The 15,314-nt window shown below is 37.3% G+C and overlaps 1 protein-coding gene across 2 annotated transcripts in view; it reads left to right on the plus strand.

Annotated features, from left to right (window-relative positions):
- hdac9b (histone deacetylase 9b) overlaps positions 1-5,646 on the plus strand; it is a 54,877-nt gene extending 49,231 nt beyond the window's left edge. For both annotated transcript variants that reach the window (XM_079445617.1, XM_079445616.1), the window contains 2 exons: positions 736-947; positions 3,518-5,646. In XM_079445617.1, coding sequence (XP_079301743.1) covers positions 736-947; positions 3,518-3,841 — 536 coding nt within the window. In that variant the 3' untranslated portion in view covers positions 3,842-5,646. The remainder of the gene's footprint in view (positions 1-735; positions 948-3,517) is intronic.
- The last annotated feature ends 9,668 nt before the right edge of the window (positions 5,647-15,314 follow it).

Below are 15,314 nucleotides of genomic sequence, written 5' to 3' on the forward strand. Positions count from 1 at the left end.
TTTAAAACACTGACTTTGTAAATGGTTACAGAGAAAACATAGGCATCATACACTAAACAATCTGATGCTACCAGACTTTCAAATTGTTCTTAACACAACAAACTCAAGCAGAAAATTGCTCCTCGTTGCTATGAGAAATGACAAATGTGAACAATGTGTTCTAAAATCATCTCAAAATATCAAATGTTTGATGTCCTCAGACTGGATAGGTCTGAAGTCTGAAGAAAGTCTATGCCCTTCATACCCTATGCAGTTCTGAGTGAAATCTATCAACTCAAATCTGTAGACTCTGTCTCACTTTTAGCAGCTAGCGTCAGCTTGTCCAGACTGTAAAAAATCTGGGCAAAAGTAATGTGGTGTATTCCAGCCTTGTGATCAAATTATCCAGGGGTGCGTTTCCCAAAAGCATCGTTAGCTAACTATGGTGGTAAGTCCCATTGAACTCTTATTGGTAACGACGTAACTTGCGACCATAGTTGCTTTTCGGAAACGCACCCCAGATTGATTTGTAAACTGAATCAACCAATTCATTGAAAAGATCCAAACTAAAAGAATGATTCATTTACAAATCATGAGCCTCACTTCTTCTCTAGGGTACATGCTGAGGAGATCTAGAGTGAGTAAATAGTGACAAATTTTATTTTTGGGTGCACCATTCCTTTAAATGATATGAGAAAGTGAAAATGTTATTCCATTAGGTTTGTATTTACCAGATCCATACATGTTGTTACATAGGTCAGAGTCCTGTGCATCCTCCCTCTCCACTGACCATGATGGAAAGCTCTCCAAGCAGCACCCGACCCAAACTGCCTCGTCACCGGCCCTTAAACCGAACCCAATCGGCTCCGCTGCCCCAGAGCACACTAGCTCAACTTGTGATTCAGCAGCAACACCAGAACTTCCTGGAGAAGCAGAAACAGTACCAGCAACAGATCCACATCAACAAGGTACAATTTAATCAACCTGTCAGTGCAACAATGACTTTAGTGCTATAATGGGAGGATGAGGATGAAGCTGAATGATTATGTTGTCATCCTAAAGCACATTTTCCTTGAAATACCATTTAGTTCACATGGGAACTAAAGTTGGACAGACCATCTCTATTATGTGAGGGAAAAACCTGTTCTGGGTTCAGAAGTGGCACTTAAATTAGCATAGCTTAAGGCATCAGTTGCATGCTAACACCACAAAATTGCACAGGGACAAGTTCAAATGGGCACCAAAGTGGATAGAAGACATACTTTTGTTCCCCTGTGGAAATATTTGTGTTTCTGTGCACCAGCAGCCGTGACCTGGCCATCCGTTTAAGTGCAATTATTCTGCCGCGCTTGCAAGTTTAGCGACACAGGAGGCTCGCGCTGTGAAAGACTCCATTGTTAGCAGGAGCTTGCAGATTGATCTGCCTTATTATTGCTGAGAGTGGTATGGGAAATTCAAGGTTACAAGTGCAATTTTCAGACATGAATATCAAAAGTGCCCAGAGAGCACTTGTTTTTGGGCTATTTATTGTTATGGCCTCAGTCACCAGGGCCATGTACAAAAAAACAGTCCAGTCTGGATCACGAATGACTAGTTGCAAGACTAGTTTGAAAGTTGCTAACTCATTTGTTTTGCATGTTGTGAAACTGTAGCAAATCATGTTTCAATTAGTGCTGTCAAACGATTACTCGCGATTAATCACATCCAAAATAAAAGTTTTGCTTACATAATATATGTATGCATGCTGGGTATATTTATTATGTATATATAAATACACACACATGCATGTATATATTTTAGAAAAATGTTATGTTTATAAATTAAATATATTTACTTATAAATTAGATGAATATAAATATAGACATGTAAATATTTTCTAAATAAATACTGTATGTGTGTATTTATATATACAGAATGAATATACACAGAACACATACATATATTATGCAAACAAAAACATTTATTTTGGATGCAGTTAATCGCGATTAATCATTTGACAGCACTAGTTTAAATACAGAGTGCATAAAAAAGCACAGGTTCTTGGAAATGTAGTCTTTGTATTCATGTTGGTGTCATATGAATTTGGAAAATATTAAAAGTCTCCATTCACTGACTCTAAAAATGTCATGTGGTTAAACCATCATGTAAAATCTTAAAACATAGTTTCCCTACACCTTGAACACATATGAGTGTACACAAATAATTATTTTCAAAAACCTTTTTCGGTATGTTTTTTGAGGGGGTGTTAAACCACATGACATTTTACAGTTTGAACTAAAAATAGCAAGCTGATATTTCAGGAGGTCTTTACCTTGATACACAGTTATAAGTGAAGATATCATTTCATATTGTATTTTTTTCTGCATGTTTACTGCATATTGGTCGCACCATATGACTCCAATTTGACAAGATGTTTTTTTTATGTTAATAAACAATGAAGCTAAAAAATGTTTTTCCTAATAAATAGTAGTAGATTACTCCAAACTATTAATTTTTAAGAATTTCATTCTTTTAATTAAGCTTTTTTCTTCATTATGATATTAGGACAGTTGCATCACTCTGGCATTTCTAAGTTTATGCCCCCCAAAAATATCAAAATTCATTTTTATTTCAGAAATTCAAACATGCTCATCATATAAGAGATGTATTCTAATTAGTGCTGTCAAATGATTAATCGCGATTAATCACATCCAAAATAAAATGTGTGTGTGTGTACTGTGTATATTTATTATTTATATATAAATATACACACATGAATGTATATATTTAAGAAAAAATGTTATGTTTATATATTAAATATATTTATATATAATAATAAATATATACATGTAAATATGTGTTTGTATTTATATATACATAATAAATATACATAGCACACACATATATTATGTAAACAAAAACTTTTATTTTAAATGCGATTAATCGTTTGACAGCACTAGTTCAAATCTTATTTCTGAATTGCATTTTTATTTATTAAATAAATTAATAGATGCTACTAATGAGCATTATTTAATTGACCCTGCTATTTGTTCCAGAGCTGAATTCAGTTTGTACCATAAAATGATGTGGTCTGACTGGAAGCGACTCCTAATTATTCTTACTAATTATTAACAAGTAAATAATCTCTCTTTGGACGGTCTGTAACCCTAAACTGTTGTAGCTAGGAGTAATAAATGATTTCTGAGAGAAATGAGGTCACGAATACTGTGAAATCAGGGATTAGCTTTCTGGTTTAATAACTGAATATTTTACCTGCGCTAAATAGGGCACCTGTGTAATTTTACATCCGCTTACAGGCTTTAGTGGGAGATATAAAAAGTATTTGACTAATTCCAGGACACAATGACTATATTTACTTGACGTAGGATGTATTTATATGAAGCTCACTGTTTGGCTGTTATTTCATCTTGTGAATGAGTTCCAATTCTGGTAAATGACAGTGTGTGTGTTGCCTGAATTGGCACAGGGACAATAAATCGCTCATTGACTGAAACACTTATGAACATCTAATAACAAATCACGTTTCTCTCTCCCATAGATGCTTTCGAAATCAATTGAGCAGCTTCGTCAGCCAAACGTCCACCTGCAGGAGTCAGAGGAGGAAGAAGGAGAGGATTTTTATGACCAGGCCATGCAGGAGGACAACTCGCCATCTGGTGGCGTTATCAGGAAGCACAGCCCCAACAGCAACACCTCTGCTTCACCCACCGAGCCACGGGACACTCACCGTGGAGTCATCCGGGTGAAAGAGGAGCCCAACGCCAGTGATGATGAGACAATGGCCACTCAGAGCCTGGCCGACAAGCAGAGCTCCTACATTCACCACGTTAAAGGCAGGATGGTGATCCAGGCCATGATATGAAACGACAGTACACCTTCACACTCGAAGGCACAGGCTAACATACACGCGACATGCTTACACGACACAGAGCCATTGCTTTGGGAGCTTCTGAACTGATCTCATTTGTGAACTTGTGAAGTGATCTCTGTATTGTACGTTGTATGTTTTGTATATAATTGAATAAGATGAGAATTTAGCCAACTTGGTCTTTTAAATGCTAAGAAGCAGTTTTTGATTGCTTGTTGAAATAATAATTTAAGAAATCCTTTCTACTTTCTACCCACCCTTTGAGAAACAGCAACTCGAAGCTCTTGTAGAATATTTCTGTGATTTCCCATGGCACTATGGATTTCTTATAGATCTTTCTTTGCTTTTTATGAATGTTATTATAAAGATGTGTTACAGTTTGTATGATGAAAACTTTGTTTGCTGAAAATGAAAATCCACACCACAACAGAATAAAAGGAATATTCTAGGTTTGACAAGTTAAACTCAATTAACAGCACTTGTAGGATATTGTTGATTATTAAAAATTAAAAAACAACAACAAAAACAATGGAAGTTGATTGGGCCCCAATTTTTGATAATAGCCTATAATATAATTTTATACAAAATGTAATACATTTTTCTATTGAAAGTTGTCTGTTGGATAATGTTGATTACCACAAAATTAAAAAAACTAAACAATGGAAGCTGATTGGGCCCCATTTTTGATAATATAATATAATAGAAAATGTAATTCGTTTTGTCTATTATTTGAGCTTTAAAGTTCATTTTTGGGTTTTAGCCATTCTGTTGTCATGGCAGCGAAGTTGTAACACTCATAACTTTACACAGAAAAGATTAGTAAGCAATTTTTCATATTAAAATCATGTTAACATCCATATTATGTACTATTAAAATGGTGAGTATTTTAATGGATTGGCCTCATTCATTTTTTGCATTGCTGTAGTAATCTAAGTGCTGTTGATTGAGCTAAACTTGCATTGAAACCCAGAATATTCCTTTAACAGTTGGAGCAAGATCTAGAAAGCTCTAGAATGACATTCTGTGTTCCCTGTTCTCCTGTGGCCCAAATCGAAGGCTGCCCTGGATCGTGAGCAGCGCTCTGCTCCTTGCTGAATTTTGAGATGGAGAGAGTTGTAGAGGAAATGCCTGGTGGAAGCCAGGAATCAGAATGATTCATGAGCGTAGGAATGCTGGGAGAGGACAACTCCACGCTGAAGTCAGAGGGCCCAGCAGTGAGCTCTGATTTACTGTTGAGGCAAATTACAAAGTGAGTGAGGAGACGGCGGGGGGAGCCCCCTTTTAAAACCAATCATTTCCTCTGTATTCCCATGTGATGTGTTTACCACGACATGCAGGCTTGATGTTACTTCGGTAGAAAAAAAAAGGTAATCGTTCTGTTCTCTCATGAGGCAGTGTTGCCATTCGTTGGGCGTCTTTCTTCATGAAGTGCTCGGATTAACTCGCGTGATCGTTTCAAGAAACGTACTATTGTCATTTTTTGTTAGCGAGCCATCTTTCCTGTATTTTTCTTTTTATTTCAAACATTTGGTGTAAAACTGTTTTTTTGTGTGACTGAGATCCTCTGAAAAACAACAACAACAAAAAACTACTTATAGAGGAAAACATGTTTAATTGATGTGAGCCATCACTCTGTCTACAAAAAGCCTGTGAGTCAACCTGAGCAGGCCTGTTTCGTTCCTGTTGTCTGTTCCACTGTTCTGGATGTTAATAAGAACTGTCCGCTAGCGATAAAATGTCACATTTAGTTTGTAACCGTACGCGTTCCCTTTTTTAAATAAAGTTCTTTTCCATCCTGTACTTCTCTGGACAGACTTTTCACTGGATAGTTTAAGGAGTGAATTGCCTAAATAAACAGCATTGGAGTATAAAATGCTGTTGCTCTCTAACAAATTTTCCCACACTCAACCAAAGTCCGGCTTCTGATTCTGAAGGCGATATGGATGTTTTAGACTCTGACTTCGAAGGCTTTCGGAACGGGGCTTTGAAGTGAACATGAGAGGTTCCTTAAGTCTGCATTAAAGCTGTTAAGATAAAGTGAACTTCAAGACGGTGATATACAACCTGGGTTAAAGCGGCCAGGCCAAGTTTAACCAATTATGCAGGGTAGGCTTAGCCAGAGCTCGGACAATTCCTGGTCTGTACCAGCAATCCAAATACAGCGTGCCACCTGTAGCCTAGTTGAATTTTGTAGTATATTTTAATTTGACCAGCTCATATCGTGTGGGCTGATATTAAATAACACAATAGAGGGCATTTTTTAAAAACTTGTGCTGCACTGACTGCCGATTTTATGTGAGATATTCTAAAAGTTAGAATTTTGGCAGATGTTACAGATCATCAACCAAAAATGTAATAATAGTTTGACTTTTTCTCCGTTACACATAATTATGTGACTTTAGTTCAATTGTCTTTGAATAAAGGGAAAGTTCACCCAACAATGACAATTCTGTCATTAATCATGCCACTCCAAACCCGTAAGACTTTCATTCATCTTCGGAACACAAATTAAGATATTTTTCTGAGAGCTTTCTGACCCTCAGACAGCAATGCAAAGTTCAAGACCGAGAAAGGTAGTAAGAACATCGATAAAATAGTTCATGTGACACCAGTGGTTCAACCTTAATTTTATGAAGCTACGAGAATACTTTTTGTGCACAAAGAAAACAAAAATAACTTTATTCAACGATTTCTTCTCTTCCGTGTCAGAATTCGACATGCATTCACAACAGTACCATGATGTAGCCATGCGTCTGCATTCCTCTTTGCCCACAAAAAAATTCTCGTAGCTTCGAATTTCAAGAAAAATATCTTAATTTGTGTTCTGAAGATGAACAAAGGTCTTTTGGGTTTGGAACGACATGAGGGTAATTAGAGTAATTAATGACAGAATTTTCATTTTTGTGTGAACTATCCTTTTAAGATGGATTAAGTGAAAGTATTTTATCATTTGCTTCAACTCTTTAACATTTTTTTCTGTTTTCAAAATGTTATGTTATATTCAATATTTATATTAATTTATTTAGCTCTCTTGTAAGTGTCAACATAGTTTAGTTTGCAGGTGTGAATGCATCATCTAACCTAATAAATATAGCAATGATTTACAATAATAAGATATGAAATAGCCACTTTTTGGCACATTTTACAGCGTGATGAATAGAAAATGTCAAGTCTAGTATTCCTAGTATCTGACAGTCCACAGTCCAGAAAAGTGTTTTCTCAGTGGACTGGTGTGAATGTACTGATGCCAGTGAGATGGTGAAATTAGATGTGTGTGTGTGTGTATGTGTGTTTTGGTCCTTTTCATTTGCCTTGAAGGTGTGATACAAGACTGCTGAGACTGTTCTGGCAGCCAGTAAAGGAAATAGCAAGAAAGAGTTATAAAACGCCCACCCGGGATCCAAATTTATATCAAATAAAAAAGGAGTGTGAACTGTAAAGGCTCCTCTCTGGTGTGGAATCATTTATTTTGGAGACACATCTATGCCCAGTTCTCCAGGGCCCGGTGTTGGTGTTATTTTTGCAGCCTGTCAAACCAAATGTACATGGTGTGCCGTTCAATTGTTCGGCTTCTTCCAAGTTGGCCGACTGTGATTGACTGGCAATAAACTATGCTTTGCTTAACTGACAGATCATGGGCATTACATCAATGGAGAAATTCTGTCATTGGATTCATCATGAGACATATAATATATCTGCAAAGCAAAATATAAGAGTGGTAACTGCTTGATGGGGACGTTGTGGCTCGTGCTGGGTTATCATTACCCATTATGTAAAGCTATTTGGTGGTTTTGCAACGTTTCACGTTGTATGGTCAAGACCTCATCCAGTAGACGTCAGTGTATTGCAAGCAGCCAGAATGGGAGAGTGAGACACTGGGACAGCCAGCTCTTGTCTCATCTTGCCAGCGTCATCCAACCCGTTATCGTGACTCCAACTGCATTGATCTTCCTAGTCATGTTTAATGAGGTAAGCGAATGGAGAAGGGGACATTCAAAGAGCAGGCGGCGTGCAGGACCTGCTGTATCTCACAGTCAACTGGTCGGGCTGATAGGTGAGGGTGAGGAAGAGCAGTGGCCCGGGATAAGGGCTCCCCTGGGAGGAGCTGACTGCACTCCAATCCATGAGGGCCAAGGAAGGTTTTCAGAAAAACACCAATATCTTAGCTAAGTATTTTGTTTTAGGAACAATTTGTATGAAATGTTATGAAAATATTATTTCTTGTTTATTCAAACATTGCGGGTAATTGCTCACCAATGGATCCTCTGCAGTGAATGGGTGCCATCAGATTGACAGTCCAAACAGCTATCGCAATAATCCACAAGTAATCAACATGACTCCAGTCCATTGATGAAAGTCTTGTGAAGCAAAAAGCTGTTTGTAATAAACAAATCCATCAAGATGTTTTCATTTTAAACCAACGCTTCTGACCAAAATAGGATTCCATAATCCATAATAATGCTTCCTCAATTAAAAGTCTATCTTGCAGCTTTTTGCTTCACCAGATGTTAACTGATGGACTGGAGACATATTGATTGCTTTTGGATTAGTGTGATGCTTTTATAAGCAGTTTTGACTCTCATTCTAGTGGCACCCATTCACTGTAAAGCATCCATTGATTAAGTGATGAAATGCTAAATTTCTCCAAATTTGTTCTGATGAAGCAAAAAACTCATTTACATCTTGAAGGGCCATTGAATGCTGAGTAAATTTTCAGCAAATTTTCATTTTTGGGTGAAGTATTGCTTTAACTCACTGACATTTAAAGAATGTTACATTAACAATGTTTGAATTTAATGATATGGTTTTGAGAAGGCTGTCCTATTAATGTTGCTACAAGAGCATTTTGTGTGTACTTTTAACAGAACCTTTACATTACATTGTGAGGTATGAGGGAGTCTAGAAGAGAAAGAGAAAAAGAAAGGAAAGAATTTTTTTTTTTATGTGCCTGCCTTCCCAGTCCGACTGTGTGTGCTCCAGGGCTCGTAAAGCAGACCTTTGGCTGGGGACCTCTGGATTTAGTTGGGTTGGACATTTTTGTAAGTGTTGCTTGAATGCACCGCCAGGCGGAACAGCACCCAGAGGACTCTTAAGACTGTGATTTTTGCTTGCTGCTGGCGACGTGAATTTTATCCTGCTTCCAGCTCAATCCTATATGTGTCATTCGCAGCCTGTGTGATCATGGAGCAGAGAGGCTGCAGACATCGTGGCCTATTAAAAGTGGAAATTATTCCATTCTGACTTCAGAACTTATCATCATACTTCTTTAATTCTGTTTGAGGGATCCGTCTTGTTGGTGTTTTTGAATGTTTTGTTATAATAGAATATGATGCTCATGCACAAGCCTGTCAGGTGTGCTGTAGTTTCCATAGATGAACAGAGTAACAGCATAGGGCTTCAGACTAAACAGAGATCTAAGGAGTCATCTGCTTCATTTAGCAGTCAAATAACTAAATTATAAAATATAATTGCGTGATAAATATACTGTAGTTTTGAAAAGTACTTAAGTTTATTCAGTGTAACTCCTTTGCCTTTTAACAAGTCATCTGCTACAGTAGGCTATTATGTGCTGTGATTAAGGATTGCTTTAAGGCTCAGTAATGTTTTAAATCTTGTTTTTTTTAAATAATGTATTTCTATCTATGTTGTGAACGTAGCTTTAATTAGCCTACATGTTGTCATTTGAACAAACACTTATGTGTTTAAAAAAGACTAATATGACTCTCACAAACGTTTTCCGGTTCAGGCTAAAGCAAAAAATGACTCGCAATTCACAAGTCAACGATTCGAGATAGCAGCGAGGGAGTCGCTGTCTGAGTGAATCTGATTCAAACACATAACTCACCAGCGTAGTGAATCTTTTTGGACTGATTCATTAAAAAGAACAGATTTATTTGTTCACGATTCGGACACTGAGGCCTTGCCCTGAGTGGTGCAAATATGGCTCGCAATGTAAGTATAATGCTACTTCAGGTGATGATATATGATGAAACTGCATATTTATGCAAATATTCCTAATTTATTTTTAAATTATTGTGACAAATGTGTATATTTTGTTGCATTTTTTTAACAATTAGTCGCAGTCTAAGCCCTGCAGCATTAGTGTGATACCTTATAGAAATGCTAAAGGCTGATTTACTGAAAGACAAACTTATTCATATAAATAATTTCACAGTGCTGCCAGACACACACACACAAACACACGCACGCACGCACGCAGCATAAAAAACAATATTAAAAAAAAACATTTCTGGCCCTAATGTTTTGGAACTGTATTGGTTGGAATATGATGAATGGACTTGTCAGGTTTGGTTGCATTTGCGCAATGATTTGGCAATAGCACAGACCTTTTTGCAGCAATTTTGTACAGCAGGAAGAGAATGACAAGTTCCTATATGACTCCCTTCATCTTCTGCAGAAAGAAAAGTGTTCATTATCCACCATATGTCAGTGACTACTCTCTGAGGAGAGCATTTGGAAGATAAGGCAGATAACTCAGGCATGCAGTGCAGCAACCTTACTCTTTAAACATGAAACACAGGTCCAAAACACTGTTACTGTCACTACTACCGTAATTCTCCCTCGAGGTGTGTAAATAACGTCATCACACAGTTGGTAGGAGTAACCAGTGGGGCCAGTGTTATACGTTTCTCTTGAAGTCACTGCGTGAGTTTTGGGTACCATAAAAGTCACTGTAAAGTTCACATTCGCCTGCCTCGGGCTGAAGCTTGTATTAAATGTAGCAGGTTTGTCACACTCGGTAGGGCAAAGTTGGCAGAGAGAATTTTTTTTAGTGCACTGCTGAAATAGCTGGACATCAAATCAAGGGTGCAATATAAACCTATTAGAGCCAAACTCCACATAAATATTTCCGGTCAAAACTGTTTTTTCTTACACCTATGGTTCAGAAGTTGCTTTTGCGTACAGCCAAGCATATAATGCTTTTTCCGCTGTGGATATGAGCTTATGTTCCTGACCTTAATGTTAATACCAGTTAACCATTTTTCAGTAGAATGTAATTATGAATCATTTAGTTATTTTTTTCTTGCCACTTTATTCTAGAAAAACGTGGTCTGCTTTAAAACAAAGGCGATGTATTTATGTATCTGATTCACAACTCTTGGAGAGATTGTTCATCCATATTTTAACAGGATTTCTATCTTCATGAGCTAATAATGTATGGCATCACAACATTTGTCAAAACATCAGATTGAGGACATCAGTTTATTCCAGAAGTGGAGATTTATAGGACTAATTGACTTGGGCTACTTAACATACTTTTTACTCCAGTAAATATTTCTTAGAGCACTTTTTTTTAAAAGAAAGTTTATATTTATTAGACTTTTCTTAGCAAAATATAAACAGAAAAACAATTCTGAAGGCCAAATGATTCATTAAAAAGCTGAAGTGTAAAGTTGGTTGGGCCAACAAAACTGCAAATTGATTATATAAATGAGGTGTTTGGAACCAACCGACCAGAACCCCTGCTCAAAAAACCTAAAAAACACACAAATTTGTATAATTGGACTTTTGATGTACAATCTTTAATTTACAAAGATATCGCCCTTGAGAGAGAACTTGCTTGTGTGACAACCAACTCCACTCTGTCCTGTATGGTTTTTGACATTTCCTCCAAGTTAATATGATTATATAGCCAACAGAAGAAGATCTTGTGTCACCATGATTTTCTGAGGCTTACCTAGCTAGATTTTGTGACATTAAAATTTGCAGGTCTCCATGATGAGGCCTACAGCAAATTTGTACCAGGTGCCAAAGCTTTTACTTCACAGCACCACTGGTTTCCAGAGATGAATAAGAATTCAAAGACCAAGCATAGAAAATTATAATAAATCCTCTGTTGTGGAAGTGAAAGTCAAGCCCATTTAGAAATAAACAGTGTGAGTAAATAGTGTTCACATCTGTTACATGAATTAACAGAGCTGACTAAGCACCGCTGCCCCCACCATCTGCCCAACACCCTTGGTTAAATGAGCTGAAAACTGTTTTAAAAGGCTGTCTCCTGGTGTTTTCTGCCGCAAACACAAAATACAGCAACGTCACACCAAACAACAGATTAGAAACATTCTGTCAGCTGCCATTCCAGATATGTATTGTTTATAAGTCTGAAAAATGGAGTTAGAAAACATTTGGGGTTGGTAAATTTTTTTTAATTCTTTTGAAAGAAGTCTCTTATGCTCACCAAGGCTATAATACCGCAAATTCGATACTCACCCTCATGTTTTTCCAAACCCTTAAGACCATTTATCTTCGGAACACAAATTAAGATATTTTCGAGGAAATACGAGAGCTCTCTGACCCTGCATAGACAGCAACACAACTGATACATTCAAGGCCCAGAAAGGTAGTAAGGACATCATTAAAATAGTCCATGTGCTGTCAGTGGTTCAACCTTTATTTTATGAAGCTACAAGAATACTTTTCGTGTGCAAAGTAGGGCTGAATGGAGCGGGATTTAATACACAGAGCCGTAGATTGCTGACAAGCTACGCAATATCGTGTTCATAATCGCAGATGAATCGCATTCGATAAACGCGATATTGCATGGCTTGTCAGTGAACTACAGCTCTGTGCATTAAATGCCGCTCCATCTGAAAGCACATGATGGAGATTAACTACTAATCACAGAACCGGCTTTACTGACGAGATGCGCATGATCATCGCATGTGATTTATCGTGCAGCCCTAGTGCAAAGAAAACTATTTTATCGATGTCCTTACTACCTTTCTAGTCCTTGAACGTGGCCGTTGCGTTGCTGTTTATGCAGGGTCATATTCAGATTTCATTTAAAATATCTTAATTTGTGTTCCGAAGATGAACGAAGCTCTTACGGGTTTGGAACACCATGAGGGTTAGTAATTAATGACAGAAATTTCATTTTTGGGTAAACTACTCCTTTAACATATTTTAAAATGTCATTTATTCCTGTGATGGTGAATGTTAATTTTCTGTCTTTTGTGTCTCATAATTCTTCAGAAATCATTCTAATATACTGATTAGGTACCAGTCTTGACACCAGTCTTTTGAACAGTAGTGTATTTTATCGCTATGAATGCTAAGTAGTTCATCAGCTGGGGTGATATGAAGCTAACACAGCCATCCTGACAGGAACACAATCTCTGGTGAGGATGGCGATGGCATGCCAGTCGTAACATGCTGGGAAATCACTCTTTATTAACGGGGATCAACTGATTTGAGTCGTTGGATGCCACAGTTCTCAATGTACTGCAGTTAACACTAGCCCTTATTTACATTTTGAAACTCAGCTGGCACCGCCAACTCATATGGCCTGAGGGTACTCTGCCATGGAAAATTTTACCTAATGCCAAGAACTTTGGGAATTGGTGCTTTCTTCCACAGCTGCCCTCTGCATAATCAGAGCTCTAGTGTGGGTCTCATTCATATGAATGGAGAGACTGACATTCTTCTGATTGGAATTTTGCTTAGGCCTCATAGGCATGCTGACTGAATGCCTGAAATGTTACACATGACACTGCCAACACATGCCTGCGTCGCTGGTTGTGTTCTGGTACTTTGGCAGATGCGGAATGATTTTTTATCCACAGGCCTCCAAATATTCTTTATTTAAATTGTAACATTTATGGAAGTCCACAGCTTTGAAAAAAAAAAAACTGACAGACCCTTGCCAAGAAAAATAAAGGTGTTAAGATTAGTTGAAGTCCATAAGGAGGATTTACTGATTTACTGGGTGGCAGATGTTTTCTCCATTTACTGTTTGCAATCTCTGCAGAAAATGCACAGAAATGGCAGCCTACAAACTAAAAATAGTCTCCCAATTTCCACCTCCACCCACATGCTTAAACTTTCACCTGAGGAAAAAATGAAAGCCTGGAAATCTTGGAAGTTTTTCCATTCGTTTATGTCTGTTGTTCAGAGAATGTTGTCATCGTAACTTCAAAAGACCTCAAGCACGTTTGTTATCGTTTATATCTTGGATGGAATCATGTGCTTTTCCCTAGATACACGGCCTCAAATTGATAACAGATTGCTTGGGATCCTGTTCTGTGTTGAGAGAAGGCACTGTGTTTTCTTTCTTTTTTTAGGGTGGGGGGTGGGTTTGGGGGTTAGTAAATGCTTGAGACACTGTAATTTTTGTTTGAATGAGAAATGAACCATTCAAAAGTCTGATATTAACATGCAATTGTAACTTTGCACCATTTAAATAGTTGGTGCAGCATGATTAAAGGAATAATTTATCCCCAAATTTAATTTCAGTCATCATACTAACCCACATTTCAGACCTATTTGATTTTCTGTCTTCTGTAGATCGCAAAAGGAAATGTTGGGCAGAATGTTCATGCTACTTTTTACCATACAGTGAAAGTGGAGGGTTACCCGGGTACCATCAAAAATTCAAATTTAATTCATTATTCGCAAAGCTGTCCAATTACATTTTGGCAATGTGAATATACGTATATTTAAACTTTAAAGTAGTAACTTACCCAAAAATTTTAATTCTGTCATTAATTACTCACCCTCATGTCGTTCCAAACCCGTAAGACCTTCGTTCATCTTTGGAACAGAAATTAAGATATTTTTGATGAAATCTGAGAGCATTCTGACTTTGCATAGACAGCAATGCAACTACCACAGTCAAGGCCCAGAAAGGTAGTAAAGACATCGTTAAAACAGTTCATGTGAAATCAGTGGTTCAACCATAAATTTACATAGCTATGAGAGTACTTTTTGTGCAAAAAATAAATAAAAATAAAGACTTTATTCAACAGTTTCTTCTCTTCCATATCAGTCTTCGACACGTTCACGAGAGTACCACGACGCATGCATATTGTTGAATAAAGTTATTTTTGTTTTCTTTGCATTGGATTTTAACAGCTCCTGGTTACCATTCACCTTCACTGTATGGAAAAGAGCAGCATGAACATAAACATCTCTGTTAATGTTCCATGGAATAAAGAAATGGATTTTTCCTTTTTGACACTGTTTTTCTGACAATACTTTTTTACTGTCATTATTTTGAGGTATAATGAGTTATTTTCCATACTACATAATGTTCCACGGCTACTAGAGATGAGCTGTTTTGACAGACGGGCTCTGTTCTTCTGAGGTATGGCAAAGTGACAGCCTCTATAGCAGGAATCGGCAAAAGATGAAAAAAGGATCAAGAGAAAGACAACGTACTGGTTTTAATAAAATGCTGGTATCCGCCAAGAAAGACTGACAGCGCAATCATATATCGCTTGTTTGATAGCTGTCAGCAAAAGACTTTTTATAGCCCCTCTGCAAAGGTCTTAAGTAAAACGCCTTGAAGAGGCATATCTAACATCAACAACACTGGCTTGTAAGGAATTTGGTGATATATCAGTGGAAGATTTCATGTTGCATGAAGAGAACCTCGTTTGAAGACATTCACACATTTATACTTCTCCTTTGTATATATTTATTGTATAAAAGATGAAAGTTTGAACAT

The sequence above is a fragment of the Barbus barbus genome, assembly GCF_936440315.1.
Source record: "Barbus barbus genome assembly, chromosome: 21".
Taxonomy (NCBI): Eukaryota; Metazoa; Chordata; class Actinopteri; order Cypriniformes; family Cyprinidae; genus Barbus; species Barbus barbus.